The sequence below is a fragment of the Chelon labrosus genome (genome assembly GCF_963514085.1).
Source record: "Chelon labrosus genome assembly, chromosome: 13".
Taxonomy (NCBI): domain Eukaryota; kingdom Metazoa; phylum Chordata; class Actinopteri; order Mugiliformes; family Mugilidae; genus Chelon; species Chelon labrosus.
The window spans coordinates 29359346-29376482 of NC_140346.1; the positions used below are offsets into that span (position 1 = coordinate 29359346).

The following is a 17137-nucleotide window of genomic DNA, read 5'->3' on the forward strand; positions in this document are numbered from 1 at the left end:
TCAACATAAACTCACATGCTCTGCAAAAGAAAACTGCAACAGACAATCACTTTATATGTGTTTATATAGAAGGAATCAGTAAAATGTTTTTATTTAAACAATTATTATTATTGTTTATTCAGTTTGGTGAGGAATTTCTTACTGATAACAGTTTCACAGGTAACGTTAGCCAAAACCAGCTAATATTACCTGCAAATGCTAGCGTAAACCAGCTAACATTAGCCTAACTTAGACTTAGACTTAGATAAACTTTATTCATCCACAAGGGAAATTGCTTGAAGACCAGCTAAACCAGCTAACATTAGCCTAAACCAGCTAACATTAACCTTCTGGGACTTTCAATATTTCACGTTGGAGGCAGAAAAGTCAAATCAAATTGAACTTCTCGTGGCTATCTCAGCAGAGAGATGTAACAGAACCAAATCAGTTTCCAGTTGAGCTGAATGTTTTATTTTTTGTCTGAATGTTCAGCTTCTGTTTGGTTCAGTGTGTGTTTCTGATAAAAACACACTCACCGCTGTAATCCAGTTACTCGCTACGGCAGGAAATGACCTCATTTGGACTCTGAAAGGGTTTGCATGATGGATTCAGTTTGTTAAAGTTTCCATTACATGCGACTGACTCCACTTACAGAGTGGTGTTGTGATAAAGAGGTGCGATGTGGTCATATGAGAACACATCTGTCCAGATGTTGTCTTCATCTTTAACCTTAAATCGACCTGAGACACAATTATTCACATTCTGCTCCTTTTAAACTTTGTTGCTGACAAATGTTTGCATAGCGGTTAGCAGACTTTTTTTTCACAATGACTTTCATTCAACACAGAGAACTTTTATGTCACTGATATGTAATATTGGCTCATTTTCATCAGGCATCAGGATCATGTGTCCTCAAATAATCAACTGTACTTTCTATGTTGCGTCTTTACTTCCTGTTTAGTTTTTTTCTAGTCTTTCTTATTTCCTGTTTGACTTCCTGTGTCTCCAACCGAGCAGGTGGTTTCCTGTTCACACCTTCACACCTTCCGTCTGTTGGGGTTTGGTTTGACGACTTAATAGAGAAGTTGTTGCTGCTGATGATTATTTCTAAACTGATTTCTTTTGTTTCCACATTTATTTCATTCATCCAGGCTGCTGTTGTTGTTTGTGACCTCTGACCTTGTTTATGGAAGATGGACACGTTCACTCCTTCATCCACATCATCTCACCACACACTCATCCTCTGTTTTGTTTTGAGTTTTAATGTTTAACACAACTTAAACAGATGATCTGTTGTTTAGCTCACTCCAAGATTAGCATGGAGGCTAACCACCTAGCCTTAAAGACACCTCAGCTGTTGAGACACAAACCACATAAACCAGCAGGAGCCTGAACACGTCTCGACCTCTGACCTCTGACGGTTGGTTTGTGTCTGCAGGACTATCTGGGCTGCATCATCGACTGTGGAGCTCTGCCTCTGAAGCCGGAGCAGGTCAGCACTTTGTTCTGCAACATCGAGGACATCTACGAGTTCAACAGGTGAGTCTGCTGGGTTTAACCCCCCTGACCTCTAACCCATCTAACCCTAACCCCCCCCCCCCCCCCGACCCCTCTAACCCTGAAGCTGGCTGGGATCTAAAGATCTAAAGGTTTAAAGTCGACCTCATCATTTAAGCGATGAGAGCAGAGGAGGATTCTTGTTCGGTTTCAGACTGGAAAATAAAAGTTTGGCTCGGGCCGAGAGAGAAGGCGAGCTGGAGGCTGAGGAATGAACAGAGCAAGGCACTGAGACCAGAGCAGGGCTGTGGGTTTGATTCCTGCCAGCGGGGATTGAAGAAGCAGCAGCTGCTGAGCTCATATGGCCCAAGCAGATTCCTCTGGTTTTAAAGAGCAGGAACGCTGAGTGATATTCCACCTCCCGACGGCCCGGCTGCAATGCTGCAGTGCATTGTGGGTGTTTGAGGTCGGAGCGACGACTGATTATTGAGGAGCAGTCGGTCGGTTTAAAGCTCAGACACCAAACTATGAAACATTCAGAATCAACACAAAGAGACGAACCAACAAAAACAAGACACACAAGATCATCATCATCTTCTTCTTCTTCTTCATCATCTTTTTTTCTTCTTCGTCATCTTCATCTTCATCTTCTACTTCTTCTTCTTCTTCTTCCGTTCTATTTCCAGCAGATGACCTAACATTAATATTTTTCACTCCTTCTCGTTTTTTTTTTTAAAACTAAACATAAACGACCAGAACTAGTCAAAACCCAGTCAAACTAGTCAGACCTGTCAATCAAAGACAAACCCCGCCCACAGGAGGCTGAGGACGCAGTGACTCAGAACAACACAACACAGCTTTCATTCCAGCCAGGCTTCCTGCTCCTGGTTCTCATGGGAAACACTGTGAGACGGGGGAGAGAGGGGGGGAGAGTGGAGAGAGGGGGGGAGAGGGGGGAGTCCTGACTGACCTCTGTGTTTATAACAGCCTTAATCCTGTTAATTGTATTTTCTCTAATGGAGCTAATTAGTTCTGAACAAGCTGATTATACAAATACCCGTCTACTCCTTTCTTTCTTTCTTTCTTTCTTTCTTTTTCTTTCTTCATTTTCTTTCCTCTCTCTCTCTCGGTTAATTGGAATATTAATTAATGAAGTTAATAGTTCTAGTTCTTAACGAGCTAATTAACCCCATCAGGGTCATGTAGAGTTTCTCTCTCTGTCCTACCCCCCCCCCCCCCCCCCAACCCTGACCTGATAGAGACCTTTACCCTAGAAACCAGGTCTGGACAGGTTTAACCCTCTGAAGGTTTAGGGGCCCAGAACCATGACCCCCACTACATGGGTAGCAGATGGGTAGACACAACATCTCACAGAGACGACATCATCCATGACTCCATGGGGGGGGGGGGGGGGAGGGGGGTCATCATTAATGACCTGATTAGAAACACACTATTCATCATCATCTGTTTCCCATGATGCACTGGGCCAAGATCAGCAGCTGGTTGATGTGCTGTCACCACTGATGGCTATCTTTCTTCCTCCCTTTCTTTCCGTTATAAATTCTTTCCCTCCTTTTAGTTCTTTCTTTCTTTCTGTCTCTCTGTGTTCTCAGATCTCTCATCACTGGTAATATAGGAGCTGAGCTTTGACCCCTTCATGCCATCCAGAGCTAACCCTCTCCTCAGCCTGTTAACCTACTGCTAACTGCTAATGCTAACGCTAGGTGAGCTGGTCATGGTCTATAATAGGGAATAAACTGAGCGGCTGACGAGCAGGAAGCTGAAGCTTTCTTTTGTGTTTCCTTCGTGTGCGTTTGTGTCGTCGTCTGAGTTCAGACTGAATTTACAGCCTGACGTCGAGGTGTTTGATGAATCCAGAATCCGTCTTCAGGCTCTTTTACTTCAAAACCACTGATAGTTAGATGATTACAGCTCTTCCAGTCCAATCAGAGCGTGTTGAGGTATGTTTTTATAGCGTTAACATCCAGCCTGACTTACAGTGATAAATGTTTGTGATTTACTGATGTGCGTCTGCAGGGTGGTCTCCTGCTAACATCACGCTCGAAGGGTTTTGTTATGACCTCCATACTTTAATCATCAGTGAGGTAGAACTTTTATAAAGGAAACCACTGAAAGATTCATCACTCTGTCTGGCGACGTCTGGATTTCACCCGATCACGTCACACTGAGAGCTGCAGTTCCTCCAACGGCCACTAGATGCTGCGAAAGAAAACTCTGGAAGAACCTAGAACTTTAAAGTAGAAACAGTCAATTAACCCTTTGATTCGACCAACAGATACTACACAGAACTTACACTAACAAATGTTTCAACGTACTTTAACATGATACCTACGAACAAAGAACCCACAACCCAACAGGTCAAAGTCCACAACCTTCATACGGTGATGCTAACCACTGCTAAAGGTTGTTCATGGAAATCTGTCTGGTTTAGTTTTAGAGCTCTATAAGAGCAGAAACAAACAGCTTGTGTAGTGCTGCATTAGCATCTCCATTAGCATCTCCATTAGCATCTGCTCTGGAGAGTCAGTGTTGGCTGATTTCAGCTGATATCAGCTGGTTTAGATCAATATTAGCTGGTTAAGGCTACGTTTACAGTCAGGTTTGTGCTTTTTCTGAAAAGGAAATGTAGTTTAGCAGCTGAAGGGTTTAGGTCTTTACTGATTTGTATGTATAGAAACAAACTGCTTCCAATTTGCAAACGGTCTGAAAAGAAGTGAATCCCTGACGCTGGTGTCAGTCCTTTAAATGTGAGGATGAACCTTGTAACGGGTGATTACATTACCAGAAGCATTTTACCTCCCACTGAAACTAACCCACCTTAAAAAGCTGTTTGAGGAGCTTTCAGTGTTCCTGATTTATTCCACACTCTCTAAAGTAAAATGATTACAGACTCGTTCGGTTTCAGACCCCAAGGCTATTTAAGTGAAATTAAAGAGATGAAGATAACCCGGCTCCACCCGGCTCAGAGTAGAAGTCAGTATTTATGTTGGACGCCTGTACTCGTGGCTCAGACTGAGTCCTGCTGATAAACTCCTATCGAAGCTCTTTCCTCTTCTGCTTCCTCCTCCTGATGGGATGTAAATCAAACACACCTGGAGCGGAGCAGGTTGGCAGTGAGCTGATCTCAACTCTGCTAACCGCTGACACTAATTATACGTTTAAAAGATAGAAAAATGTTTCGCTGGCTCCAGAGTTTGGAAGAGAAACCCCAATGAGAGGGAGAGAGATGTGATATTTCATCACGTTAAAAGTTCTGTCGTAGCCTAATATTAGCTGGTTTAGACTAAAAATAACTGGTTTAGGCTAATATTAGCTGGTTTAGACTAAAAATAACTGGTTTAGGCTAATATTAGTTGGTTTAGAAAGATAGATATTTGCTATTTTAGACAAATTCTTCCTGGTTTAGGCTAATATTAGCTAATAGTAGCTGGTGTAGACTAATATTAGCTTGTTTAGGCTCATATTAGCTTTTATAGACTGGCATTAGCTGATGTTGGCTAATATTAGCTGGTTTAGGCTTAGGTTGTGTTGGCGATTTTAGCTGGTTTAGTCTAATATTAGCTAGTATTGATTGACTAATATTAGTTTGTTTAGACAGATAGATGTTTGTTGTTTTTGACTAATTGTTCCTGGTTTAGGGTAATATTAGGGGGTTTCAACTAATATTAGTTGGTTTAAACTAGTAGCTGGTATAAACTAATACTAACTTGTTTAGGCTGATATGAGCTGGGGTAGATTAATATTAGCTGGTTTGGGCTAATGATAGCTGGTTGTTAACTGGTTTAGGCTAATATTAGGTGGTGTATGCTAATGTTAACTTGTTAAGTTAACGCTATCACCATATACTACTTGGTTACCTAGGCAACCATAGCCTGGGACATCCACCAGAGACCAGGGAATCATGTTTCTTGTGGACGGAGCAGATAAAGCAGAGTTTTATTGATGTGTTCACGTTTAGCTCAGCAGCAGCAGCAGCAGCAGCAGCATATCTCAGATGCCTCCCAGTCAGCTGATGTTCATCTCTCTCTCTCTCTCTCTCTCTCTCTCTCTCGCTTTGGCTGGACGAAGAACAGACCCCGGCCCCCCTTGTGTTTGTTTTAAGCCCCCAGGAGAGGAGGGAGGGGGCCCCAGCATTTTAGTTTTCAGGGGGACACAGGGGTCAGCCAGTGTCAGGGTCAGGTTTGTTTATGAAGCAGCTAAAACCGCAGAGAAAGAAGAAGTGACGATAAAAATAACGTGTGAAGGAGTTTGATTAAAGTGAAAGTTAAAAGTTTTAAAGCTTCAAACTGAATAAAGTGAAACGGCCGTTGTTAGATTTACAGGGTTAGGGTGAGGGTTAGGGATGAGACCTGATCTACAGAGAGGGATTCACAGTATGATGATGGAGGATGAAATAAAACCTCTACCAGGGATGGAAGAATAGAGAGATGAAGGATGGTAATAAAGAAAGAAGAAAGAAAACAATTAAGAATAGAATAAAGAGAAGGAAGGGAGGAAGGATTAAGGGGCGTGACCTCTTTGATTGACAGGTGGGTGTCCTCTCAGGTTGCTAGCTGTCGTTAGCCTCAGCTCCTTTCACCATTGTTGAATCAGCTGGTAGTCAGGAGGAGTCAGGAGGAGTCAGGAGGAGTCAGACAAAGACGGAGTCGTCTTTTCTTATGTAACATCTTTATCTTTTCATTTTCTTCAGCTGTGTTCGTTCACTGATCGTCTTTCTGTCTCTTTATTTTCTTTCTCTGGGTCATAGATCTGTCTTTATTGTGGTGTCTCTCTCTCTCTCTCTCTCTCTCTCTCTCTCTCTCTCTCTCTCTCTCTCTCTGTCTCACCCCATCCCGTCCTCTGTGGTCACTCCATTTAAATAAATAAAAACACCCAGAATCCCCTCTTCCTCTCCCACAATCCTCCTCTAATGGCGTCCGCCGGCCACAAAATGAGGCCTGACGCCAGAGGAGAGGAGGAAGAGGAGGAAGAGGAGGAGGAGAGAGTCTGTCTTCATAAACAGACATGTTTATATGTTTATATGTTTATATGTGTGTGTGTTTGTGATAATGAGAGAGATGATTAGTTAATTAGAGTCAATTAGAGCTCGTTAACTCAGAATGCAGAGAAAGTTGTGGTGGAAGCTAATGTGCTACGTCTCAAACTTCTTCTTCTTCTTCTTCTCTGTTTTCTGCTCCACTCTCTCTGTTTCTTTGTCGTCATCAGACAAGTTCGCCTGCATCAATACGTCTCCATCCTGATCAATGACTGTGATCAGAAGATGTTTCTCTGTTTCCATGGAGACCAAATCAAATGATCTGTTTACGACCAAATGTAGAACTGTATTGACGAAGAGGTGCTGATGATGAGAAGCATCAGATCAACTTGAATCAGAACAGAAGAAGAAGAAGAAGAAGAAGAAGGAAGTGAGGGAAAAGGAGTGGTGATGCTAATGATAACGCTAAAGGCGATGCTAATACTGCCGCTAAAGGTGGCATTGGGCCAATGCTAAAAGCGAAACTAAAGACAATACTAATGGGAGGAAAAGGTCGAGAGGATGGGATGAAAAGGGTGGGAGGTGATGGGATGAAGATGAAAAGGTTGGAGGGGTGGGATTAAAAGGGTTGGAGGTGATGGGATGAAGATGAAAAGGTTGGAGGGGTGGGATTAAAAGGGTTGGAGGGGATGGGATGAAGATGAAAAGGGTTGAGAGGATGGGATGAAAAGGTTGGAGGGGGTGGGATGAAAAGGGTGGGAGGGGGTGGGGAGGTGTGTGCAGGATGATGATACAGCTTCTCATCATTTAAATAAAGACCATCCTCTGAACAGTCTCTGCAGGTTGGTCAATAACTTTCAGGTTTAGCATCTCAACATTTTCAGTCCCTCATTAAAACCTCTCAGAGTTCCACCGTGGACGAGTGATGTTTTATCATTTGTTTTAGTTTCACGTCAGCTTCATGATCACAGGGTTTAACCTGAGCATCTACCCCTCTAGGTGTCGTAGAACCGGTCTAACCTCTGTGCTTCTGTTCCTCAGTGATCTCCTGGAGGACTTAGAGAGGTGTCCTCACGCTGCAGCCATCGCCGACTGCTTCGTAGAGAGGGTGAGTACAGTAGAGCTCTGTGGTAGCTCACAGGAAACACCAGACACCCAGTAAAGCTCCAGTAAAGCTCCAGTAAAGCTCCAGTAAAGCTCCAGGAACACTTACAGACATCATCCTGTAAACCTGCTGCACATCAAACCCACCTGGCATCAACAGTCAGGGTTTGTGTTTCCTGACGTCTGTCAGACCAGCTCTTTAGTCCAGAGTGAAACATCTCAACTCTAAGCTCATATCTCTGATCGACATTCATGATCCCCAGAGGAAGAACCATAATAATTATTTATACACAAGATCAAATCTGACTTCTAGAGTTAAATGTTCCAGCTGTTCATCAGATTCCTGGTCAGCAGAGGATGAACCATGAATTTATATAAAGCACCTTCAAGATCACCCCCTCTCTTTATCTCCTTTTCTTTCCTCTTCCTTGTTTCTTTCCTTCCTTACCTTGCTTCCTCTCTTCCTTCCTTCCATCCATTTTTTCATCCATCCTTCTTTCCTCCCTTCTTTTTCTCCTTCCTTCCGTCTCAATGCTTCCTTCCTCTCTTCCTTCCTTCCTCTCTTCATTCCTTCCTTCTCTCTTTCTTCTAAACTGATCTTCAGGAGGTTTTTGGTTCTTCCTGATTGGTAGCAGCTGATCTCAGATTAATCAGTCGGAGTTTCCCAGGGTTTATTTTTAGACCTGATAATTGGAGCCAGTTAACTCGTTAACGTCTCTGTCTGACCTGCTGATGAACTGATGAACTGAGAGGAAGTGGAGATATTTACTCATCACCAATTAACCTAGTTTGTCTTTGTCCTCATTGAGATGTTCAGCTTTCTTATCATTTCTAGTGAATTCTTTCAAGTTTCAAACTGCAACGTGATTAATAGTTTTAGCTAATCGCTAACAGCTATCATCCTGACAGTAACAATGCTAACATGCTAATGCTAAACCAACACCAAAGTCCAGCTGAGGCTGATGATGATGATGCCATCAGTTGAACCTGAAGGGCTCGATCACATTAGTCCAGACTAAAGATGATTGGCTTTATTTTATTATTATTTCATCTGTTATATTCATTCAGCTCTTCTGTATTTTTGGAATCGGTTTTTACTTTGAATCTTGTTCTGTGTCTTGTTCAGAGTGAAGCCTTTGACATCTACACACTGTACTGCATGAACTACCCAAAGTAAGTCCAGTTCCTTCTCCGTCTTCAACAGAATCTGTCTGGTTTGGTTTGATGGTGAATGGTCTTATTTATTTATTTATTTATTTTATTCAACGCTATTCTACTTCTTGGTGCTGAAAGTTCTTTATAGTCACATTAGCTTCACCGTCAGCATCTGCTCTCGAGAGTCTTTGTTGAACTCCGAGGCTCTGACCACCAACCAGCAGTCAGATTAAATGTTGGTCGTTGGTTTGGATCTTCTCTGTTGAGATGCTCGTACGTAGCGGTGGTGCTGCTGTGGTCCACGGTTCCCAGACCGTTTTGTTTTTTGTCAAACAAAGTCAAGCCGTCATAATCAAACAACAAAGACAAAGCACTGACGCTGGTGTGTTGTTGTTTGAGGTCGGAGAGCCTCAGGATGATCTGCGTTAAGATGCTCGCTCGCAGCGGTTGTGCTGCTATCGTACGCCGTTTCGTTTTCACAAAATTTCTGTCTAGTTAAATATTTGCAGTATGCTGCAGTCCCAGACTCCACTAGAAAGCAGCGCTGCCACGCTACTCATTAGCATCGCCATCTGTTCTATCTGGTCTTTGTTGAATTCCCAGTCTCTGACCAACAACAACAATCAGAACAAACTCACTGGAATAATCCAGATAGTGACTCTTGTTGGTTTGGATCTTTTTTTTTTTTTTTTTTACTACTTTATTGCAATATTTTGTCTACATATACAGTAACTTCACTTACTTCCCCTTTTACATTGAATTTTTTTTTTGGTTTGGATCTTGATGCTTGATGTTTTATTTTTAGTCCGAATGAACAAAACTTTGGTGCAGATTGACGTATCTGTCGATGACAACGAAGCATCAGAGCGTTTAGCGATTGGAGACAATATATGAAGATTTACAGATCAGTAAATAGACTCCAGCAATCCAAAAAACATTTTAAAAACAGCAAAAGAAGAATGATGGATGAGACAAGATGTTTTATTCTCTGCTCTCCAGAGAACAAACCTTTCAGAACCAAACAATCAAACTCAGCACAAACTCTTTTCTTAATGCTCTGGCTTTGTGTCTAAATGTGTGTTTTGTTGAGTCCCGTCGAGACTCCACATTCTTCTCTGGTCTGCTGTTGATGAACGACTCTAGGGTTCTGCAGCGAGCGAGCATGTGTGAATCGTCTGCTTTATGACGAGAGCAAATGTGTTTTAGTAGAAACATAAAGAAGAGGAGGAAAAAAGAGGCTCCCTTATGGAGGAGGAGGAGGAGGAGGAGGAGGAGGAGGAGGAGAGTCAGGAGCTGAAGTTTTACTGCTATCTTTGCAAGGACGCTCTCAGACAATGCATTCCTAACTAAAATATCATGTGTGTGTTTAAATGCATGTTTCCCATCTTGGGTTTTTTTTATGTCTTAATGTCACAAAACCAGATTGCTGGTTTTGGATCTGCTTCTTATTCGTGATTTTTAACATTTTAAACTAAATGGAAACAGCCAGGAAGCTCTTATTTTTTTTTTTTCACCCACATGTTCATATTTCTCTCAGAGTTTTGTTTGTGACCAAAATAAAAGTAAAGACACGGCTGCGGTTCACATATTTAAACTGTCGAGGATAAAAATACAAAACGCTCTGAAGGGATAAGTGGGTAAGACGTTTAAATACATGAACAAACAAGACAAACAGGACAAGACTTAAAGAATAGAAAGTATGTATGTAATTAACGCCTAAATATCTGAGTTACAAAGTATTTGTAGAAGATATTCCACACTATTCCACAGTTGTTCTCTTTAACATATCTGTGAGGTGCAACAGCAAGTTAGTATGATGGCAACAGACGAAGGAGTTTTCTGAGGAGCTCAGAGAAAGAGTTGTTGTTGCTCATCAGGCTGGAAAAGGTTCCAGAACCATCTCTAAAGAGTTTGGAACCCACAAATAATCCACAGTCAGACAGATTGAAGACGACTGTTCCCCTCCACAGGAGGGGTCCACCAACAAAGATCACTCCATAATAGTCTGAGAGGTCCTAGAGGAACCCAGGGGAACTTCTAAGCAGCCAAAGGCCTCTCTCTCATTGGCTGATGTTAATGTTGATGAATCCACTGAACAACCATGGTGTGATGGACAAAGACACTGCTCTCCAAGAAGAACATTTCTAAACATCATGTGGACAAGACAGAAGACTATTGGGACAATGTTTAGTGGACAGATGAGACCAAAGTAGAATAGTTTGGTTTAAATGAGATGAACCAACACTGCATCATTCCAGCATCAGAACCTCATCCCTCCATCAAACATGGGGGTGCTAATGTCCTGGTTTGGGCCTGTTCTGCTGCATCTGGACCAGGACGGCTTGTCCTCATTGATGGACCAATGAATTCTTAAATCTACCAGTGAACTCTAAAAGAAAATGTCAGGACATCTGTCCATGAGCTGAATGTGAAGAGAAACTGGGTCATGCAGCAAGACAACGAGCCCAAGAACACAAGTGGTTCTACAAAAGAACGGTTAAAGAAGAACAAGATGAATGTTTAGGAACGGCCAAGTCAAAGTCCTGACCTTAATCCAATAGAAATGTTGTGGAAGGACCTGAAGCAAGCAGTTGATGTGAGGAAACCCACCAACATCTCAGAACTGAAGTGGTTCTGTTCTGAGGAATGGGCTAAAATTCCTCCAAGCTGCTGTAGACCACTGATCAGCAGTTACTGGAAACATTTAGTTACAAGGAGGTCACAGCAGATACTGGAGACAAGGAGGACATGATATGGAATATTGGCTCACTTTAGTAACAGTTCTGTTTCATGTATGTGATAGGGTTCTCTTTGTCTACTTTCAGGATGTTTTTAATGCAGAAATGTAGAAAATTCTAATTTAAAATATCCTCTCCTGCTCGTCTACCACAGTGTCTCTGCTTCCATCCGTCTTTCTGTCTTCACCTTCTTCGTCTCATGTGTCTTTCATTCTCTCTTCTGGTTGGTGTGACTGGATCACAGCCCAGATCACTGTGTGTGCGTCTACATCTGTCTTCATGCTAATACACTTAAATCACTGCACATATAAACAGCGCCGGCCTTCATCGCCGTCCATACATGTGTTCAGAGTCTCAGAGTGGAAGTCGACCCCTCCTTCACCTTCGCCGCTCTCTGCCGTCGCCTCCTTAAAGCTCCATTAAACGCCAATAAAGAGAAGTAGGTCAAACGCTGCTTCTCTTGCATGTCGCTCACGTTTCAGGACGGAGACAGCAGCCAACTCTAGAAACAGAGAAGAAACTCAGTAGAACTCAATCTGAGTACAGACAGACTCAGTTTAAGGAAAAAGCAAAAAACTTCAGACATCAAAAAAACATCAAGTGAGACGTGCCAGAAGAAGTTTATGTCCACCTCCTCGTGCATACATGAGTTTATATTCAAACATCAACGACTCTAGAACTTTATTGATGAAGAGGTTCTGATGATGAGGAGCATCACATCTACTGGAAATAGAAAAGAAGAAGAAGTACTGGAGGAAGAGGCGGAAGAAGAAGAAGTCCAAGCTAACCATAGCTCTTCCTAGTCTCCTAGCTAACTGTAGCTCTTCTTAGCCTCCTAGCTAACAGTAGCGCTTCTTAGCCTCCTAGCTAACAGTAGCGCTTCTTAGCCTCCTAGCTAACAGTAGCTCTTCTCATTTCCCCCTCTGAATGATGAATCTAAACTGCTGCCACCTGCTGGTATGAAGTTATTTCCTGTCAGACGCTGAACTATTTAGTTTCAGGGTGACTTCATCTTCCTCAGTAGATCCCGTTACAAATATTTAAGTCCGAGCTCTGGAGTCTGAGCTGCGACAGAGAGGATTGGTTTCAGCACATAATAACTCAGTTGATGTTGTTAAATGGAACATAAACGTGTTTGAGAACATGAGGACTCTATGTGACCCGACTAAGAGGAGATTTAAAGATACTCCTGACTAAAATCTGCCTGCTTGTTTTCTTTGGTTTGCATTTGCCTCGGCAATCGCTCGCAGTGCAACACTAATGTAATTACCAGAAATGAGGAGACGCTTGGTCTCTGCTCTGCATTTTTTCCACTGCGATCCGCCGGGTCAGATTTGGAGGGAAATCTGCTGGATTGCAGGTTTGTGAACTCGGCGTCGCTCTGCTGGGAACTTGAGAGCAGAGTCTTTGTTTGGTTAGTTATTCTGCTAAAAAAAAAAAAAAGAGAGAGAGAGAGAAACGAGAAATAAGAAAATGTCTGGAGGAATGCAGCTCGTCTGAAGCAGAGGAGATATCATTACAACTCTGTACGTGTCGTCAAAGAGGCAGCTATTAAAATTCACAGATGTGGATGTAATCACAGATGTGGGTAGATCCAGAGGGAGAACTGAGACAGATGCTGAGGTAATTTATGCTGCTAAACTCCACTTGGATGCGTGTTCAGTTTGTAACGCTGTAAATTGATGAGCTGTAGAGTCAGGGAGGGGGGGTCGGGGGGGTTATGGAGGCCGAAGGGCTTCGATTCTGCAACGCCAAGATAGAACACAGCAAAGAAATGTTCCAGTAAATGATCAGACTCAACACACAGAAAGTGAAAGTACATGTAAGAGCAACAGAGCAGGTTACTGGGTTTAGAACTGGATGTAGAAGATGACTTTCAGTAGTTTCTTTACATTTCTGCATAAAAATGACTCAAAACATCCTGAAAGTAGACGAAGAGAAGCCAACCAAACACACAAAACAGAAAGATGACACTTGTGCATTTATTTCTAAAGGAAAAATTGCCAATATTACATATTAGGGAGTTGTAAACGTAAGAAAACACTTGTTTTCAGTATCCGGTTTCTGGTAACTGCTGATCAGTGGTCTACAGCAGCTTGGAGGAATTTTAGCCCATTCCTCAGAACAGAACCACTTCAGTTCTGAGATGTTGTTGGGTTTCCTCACATCAGCTGCTTGCTTCAGGTCCTTCATTCATCTTGTTCTTCTTTAACCGTTCCTTCTTCAGGAAAATGAGCCAATATTACATATCTGTGAGGTGAAAAGTAGGTGCACCTACTTGTTTCCTTACACTCAGTGTTTGTGACTCTAGCTCTTACGTCTCTCCCGCTGCAAACTCTGCAAAACGCTGATATTAGACGGAGCAGCGGAGATCACATGGACATTCACACATTCTGCAGAAAAGCGTCTGCCTCCATCCGCCTCATTATGTGGTCTCAGATCTGATCGTAACTCAGCTTGTTTATCGGGATCCAACCCGAGAGGAGCCGGTCCCAGAATCTCTGGATCGCCACCACATCACCGACCGATGCCGGACAAACCACAGCGTGATCAGAGCTGTGCAGGAATGGAAGAGGAAAAATGAAACATGATCAAGCAAATGCAAGTGCTACTTCAAATACTACCAAATACTATAACTTAGACCTAAAATACAACTTATGATACTTTACATACTATCAAATACTGCATCTAGGACCTAAAATACCCCCTACAGATGATACTTTAAGTACTGGACCTAAAACTTAAAATACCACCTGCTATTACAGGTGATACTTTAAATACTACAGAATACTGCACCTGAGACCTAAAATACCACTTGATATTACAGGTAACACAGTAAATACTAACAGTTACTGCGTCTAAGACCTAAAATACCACCTACTACTGTAGGCGATACTTCAAGTAATGCACCTAATACCTCTCGCTATTACAAGCCATACTTCAAATACCATCAAATACTATACCTTAGACCTAAAATACAACGTGCTGCTACATGTGATACTGTACAGACTATCAACTACTGCATCTAGGACCTAAAATTCTTCAAAAACTATTGTATACTACATCTATGACTTAAAATACCACTTGCTACTGCAGAGGATACTTCAAGTACTGAACCTAAAACTTAAAATACCACCTGTTATTACAAGTGATACATAAAATACTATCAAATACTACCCCAAGACCACCTGCTGCCACATGCAACACTTGAATACTACATCTAGGACCTAAAATACTACTTGCTATGATCTGTAATACTTCAGATCCTATCAGATACGCCCTCATTTCAGTCAGGCTGGTGAATTAAAGCAGGAACAGGTTGTTGGACGGTTCATCCTCTGAGGAGCTGGTGATCCAGACCATGTTCAAACTGTTGAACACATCAGGAGAACAAATTACGGCTGCTCTGGATTCCTGGACTCGTTCCTGTGATTAACGTCTATCTGGAGGAAAAGATCCTCGCCTCTCTCTCTATCCCCATCGCTGCCTTGACCTCCTTCCTCCCGTCCTCCGTCTTCCCCCTCTTCTGCTGCTTTCTGTTCCAGTTTCGCTGCTGGTGTCCAAGATTCTTTGGCTTCTTGCCGTGATGAATGTTTGTCAGAGGGGTCTCCTCCGTCCTCCATCATCTGGGGGATTTCTTTTACAGTTACATTCTTCTTCTTCTTCTTCTTCTTCTTCTTCTTTGTGTCTTTCCCCTCCGTCGTCAGGACACCCTTAAATCCTTTTGTCGTCTCCAACAGTTACACAGATGTTTGTTGTCTGGACCTCCTCCTCCTCCTCCTCCTCTCCTCTACAACTATTTCCTTTTCTTTGCGTAAATCCTGATAAATGTGGAGTTATGTAATCATCTTGACTTCTCTTCTGTTCCTCTGCTTCCCTCAGGAGCTTGTAATAAATGTTTGTCACAGCTCCAGATAGCTGCAGAGTCCTCGATCCTTCAGGATGTCCTGCTTGGAGTCTTTCTCTGGAGTCAGGACGTCTCCAGATGATTAATCTCCAATAATTTGTGTCTCTCCACAGCTCGGTGGCAGTACTGAGGGACTGCATGAAAAACCAGAGTTTGGTTCGTTTCTTCCAGGAGAGACAAACGACTCTGAACCATTCTTTACCTCTGGAGACGTACCTGCTCAAACCAGTGCAGAGGATCCTCAAATACCACCTGCTCCTACAGGTACTACTACAAATACTGTCATATATTGTCTCTAGGACCTCAAATACCACAGGTAGCACTATAATACTAATATACATATATACTTCTAATACAATCAAATACTGCATCTAGGACCTGTACTACAGGTAGAACTACAAATACAACATTTAAAACCTCAAATACCGCCTTCTACCACAGGTAGCACTACAACTACTGTCAAATACTGCCTCTAGGACCTCAAATACCACCTGCTGTTTTGTTTTTGGATTTAACAGTACTGATATGAATGCATGGACCGTCACCTCGTCAACAACATCCAGTCCTGTTTTTTTACTGTCTCAGAAACATTTCCAAAATCCATCCCGTTTTACCTTTTAAAGACTATTTTACATACTTTTATTGTTGTGGCAGTGTTTTTACTCGTCTGATCAATGAATCAGTCTCAAGACTTCAGAGTTTAAACTAGAACCAGGAGGATAAATCACAACAGGTCAGGTTCCATCTTAAATCCAAAGTTCATTTAATACAACTTGATAAGATGGGGTCAGCTGGGATAGGCTCCAGCAGACCCCGCGACCTTAACAAGAAAAAGCGGGTACAGAAGATGAATGAATGAATGAATGAATGAATGAATGAATGAATGATAAAATGGGTTGAATTATCTTAAGAACTGTTTTCTGTTTGTTCAGTTTAACAACAGTCAGCTGGTTTTAGAGCTTAATTAAAGTGAACATTTCTGTCTTGAATATTTTCTTCTGGAGATTGGTTTTGATTTTGATTTTAAATTTCATGCCACACAAATGAAATTAAACGTGTCTGCTACTAATCCATCGCTGATACAAGTCATTATATCTCTGATAAATCCCGGCTCTCGATCTGCAGACGCTGGCGTCCACCGAACAGAAACACGCTCGCATCTTTTCCCACTCAACTTTGTGACTTTCTGCTCTGGTCCCAGTCCAAGCCCACCTCTGAGCGGAGGATGATGAAACGGGCAGAAACTTAAAGCTCGCTCTTTGTTCTCTGGTGTTTGCTCTGCTCTGTCTGCAGTCGCCAGTTTAAACACTGCTCGAACATGTGTTTGGATCTGTGCTGGGAATTTCCCATGATCCTCAGCTGGTCCTGCTTCGGTCTTGTCTCTGATGAAGTGCTGAGTCTGTATTTGTGTCTGACGTCGGTCTCGTGTCGTCTCAGGAACTTTCCAAACACTTCGATAAGAGCGAACCGGGATACGAGGTCGTGGAGGACGCCATCATCACCATGACGGCGGTCGCCTGGTACATCAACGACATGAAGAGGAAGCAGGAGCACGCCGTACGGCTGCAGGTAAACACAAGAGGAACAATATCACAGTTAGATCATTATAATAAACTTCTGCAGAGACCAGTGAAGCATTCAGACCCAAAGATGCTGAAGGCCTTGATAGAAACGATGGACGGATTTTCTGGAGCCAAATCTCTGCCAGTAGTTTTATTCATATTTTAAATTAAAAGCTCAAATTGTCATGTTTATCTTTGA

General features: G+C 42.5%; 1 protein-coding gene across 1 annotated transcript in view; it reads left to right on the plus strand.

The window, feature by feature from the left end:
• Positions 1 to 17137, plus strand: part of LOC311498308 (uncharacterized protein) — a 61204-nt gene that overhangs the window by 23719 nt on the left and 20348 nt on the right. The window contains exons 4-8 of the mRNA XM_084558841.1: positions 1418 to 1518; positions 7514 to 7580; positions 8703 to 8749; positions 15490 to 15750; positions 16768 to 16945. Of these exons, the coding sequence (XP_084414967.1) occupies positions 1418 to 1518; positions 7514 to 7580; positions 8703 to 8749; positions 15490 to 15750; positions 16768 to 16945 (654 nt within the window). The remainder of the gene's footprint in view (positions 1 to 1417; positions 1519 to 7513; positions 7581 to 8702; positions 8750 to 15489; positions 15751 to 16767; positions 16946 to 17137) is intronic.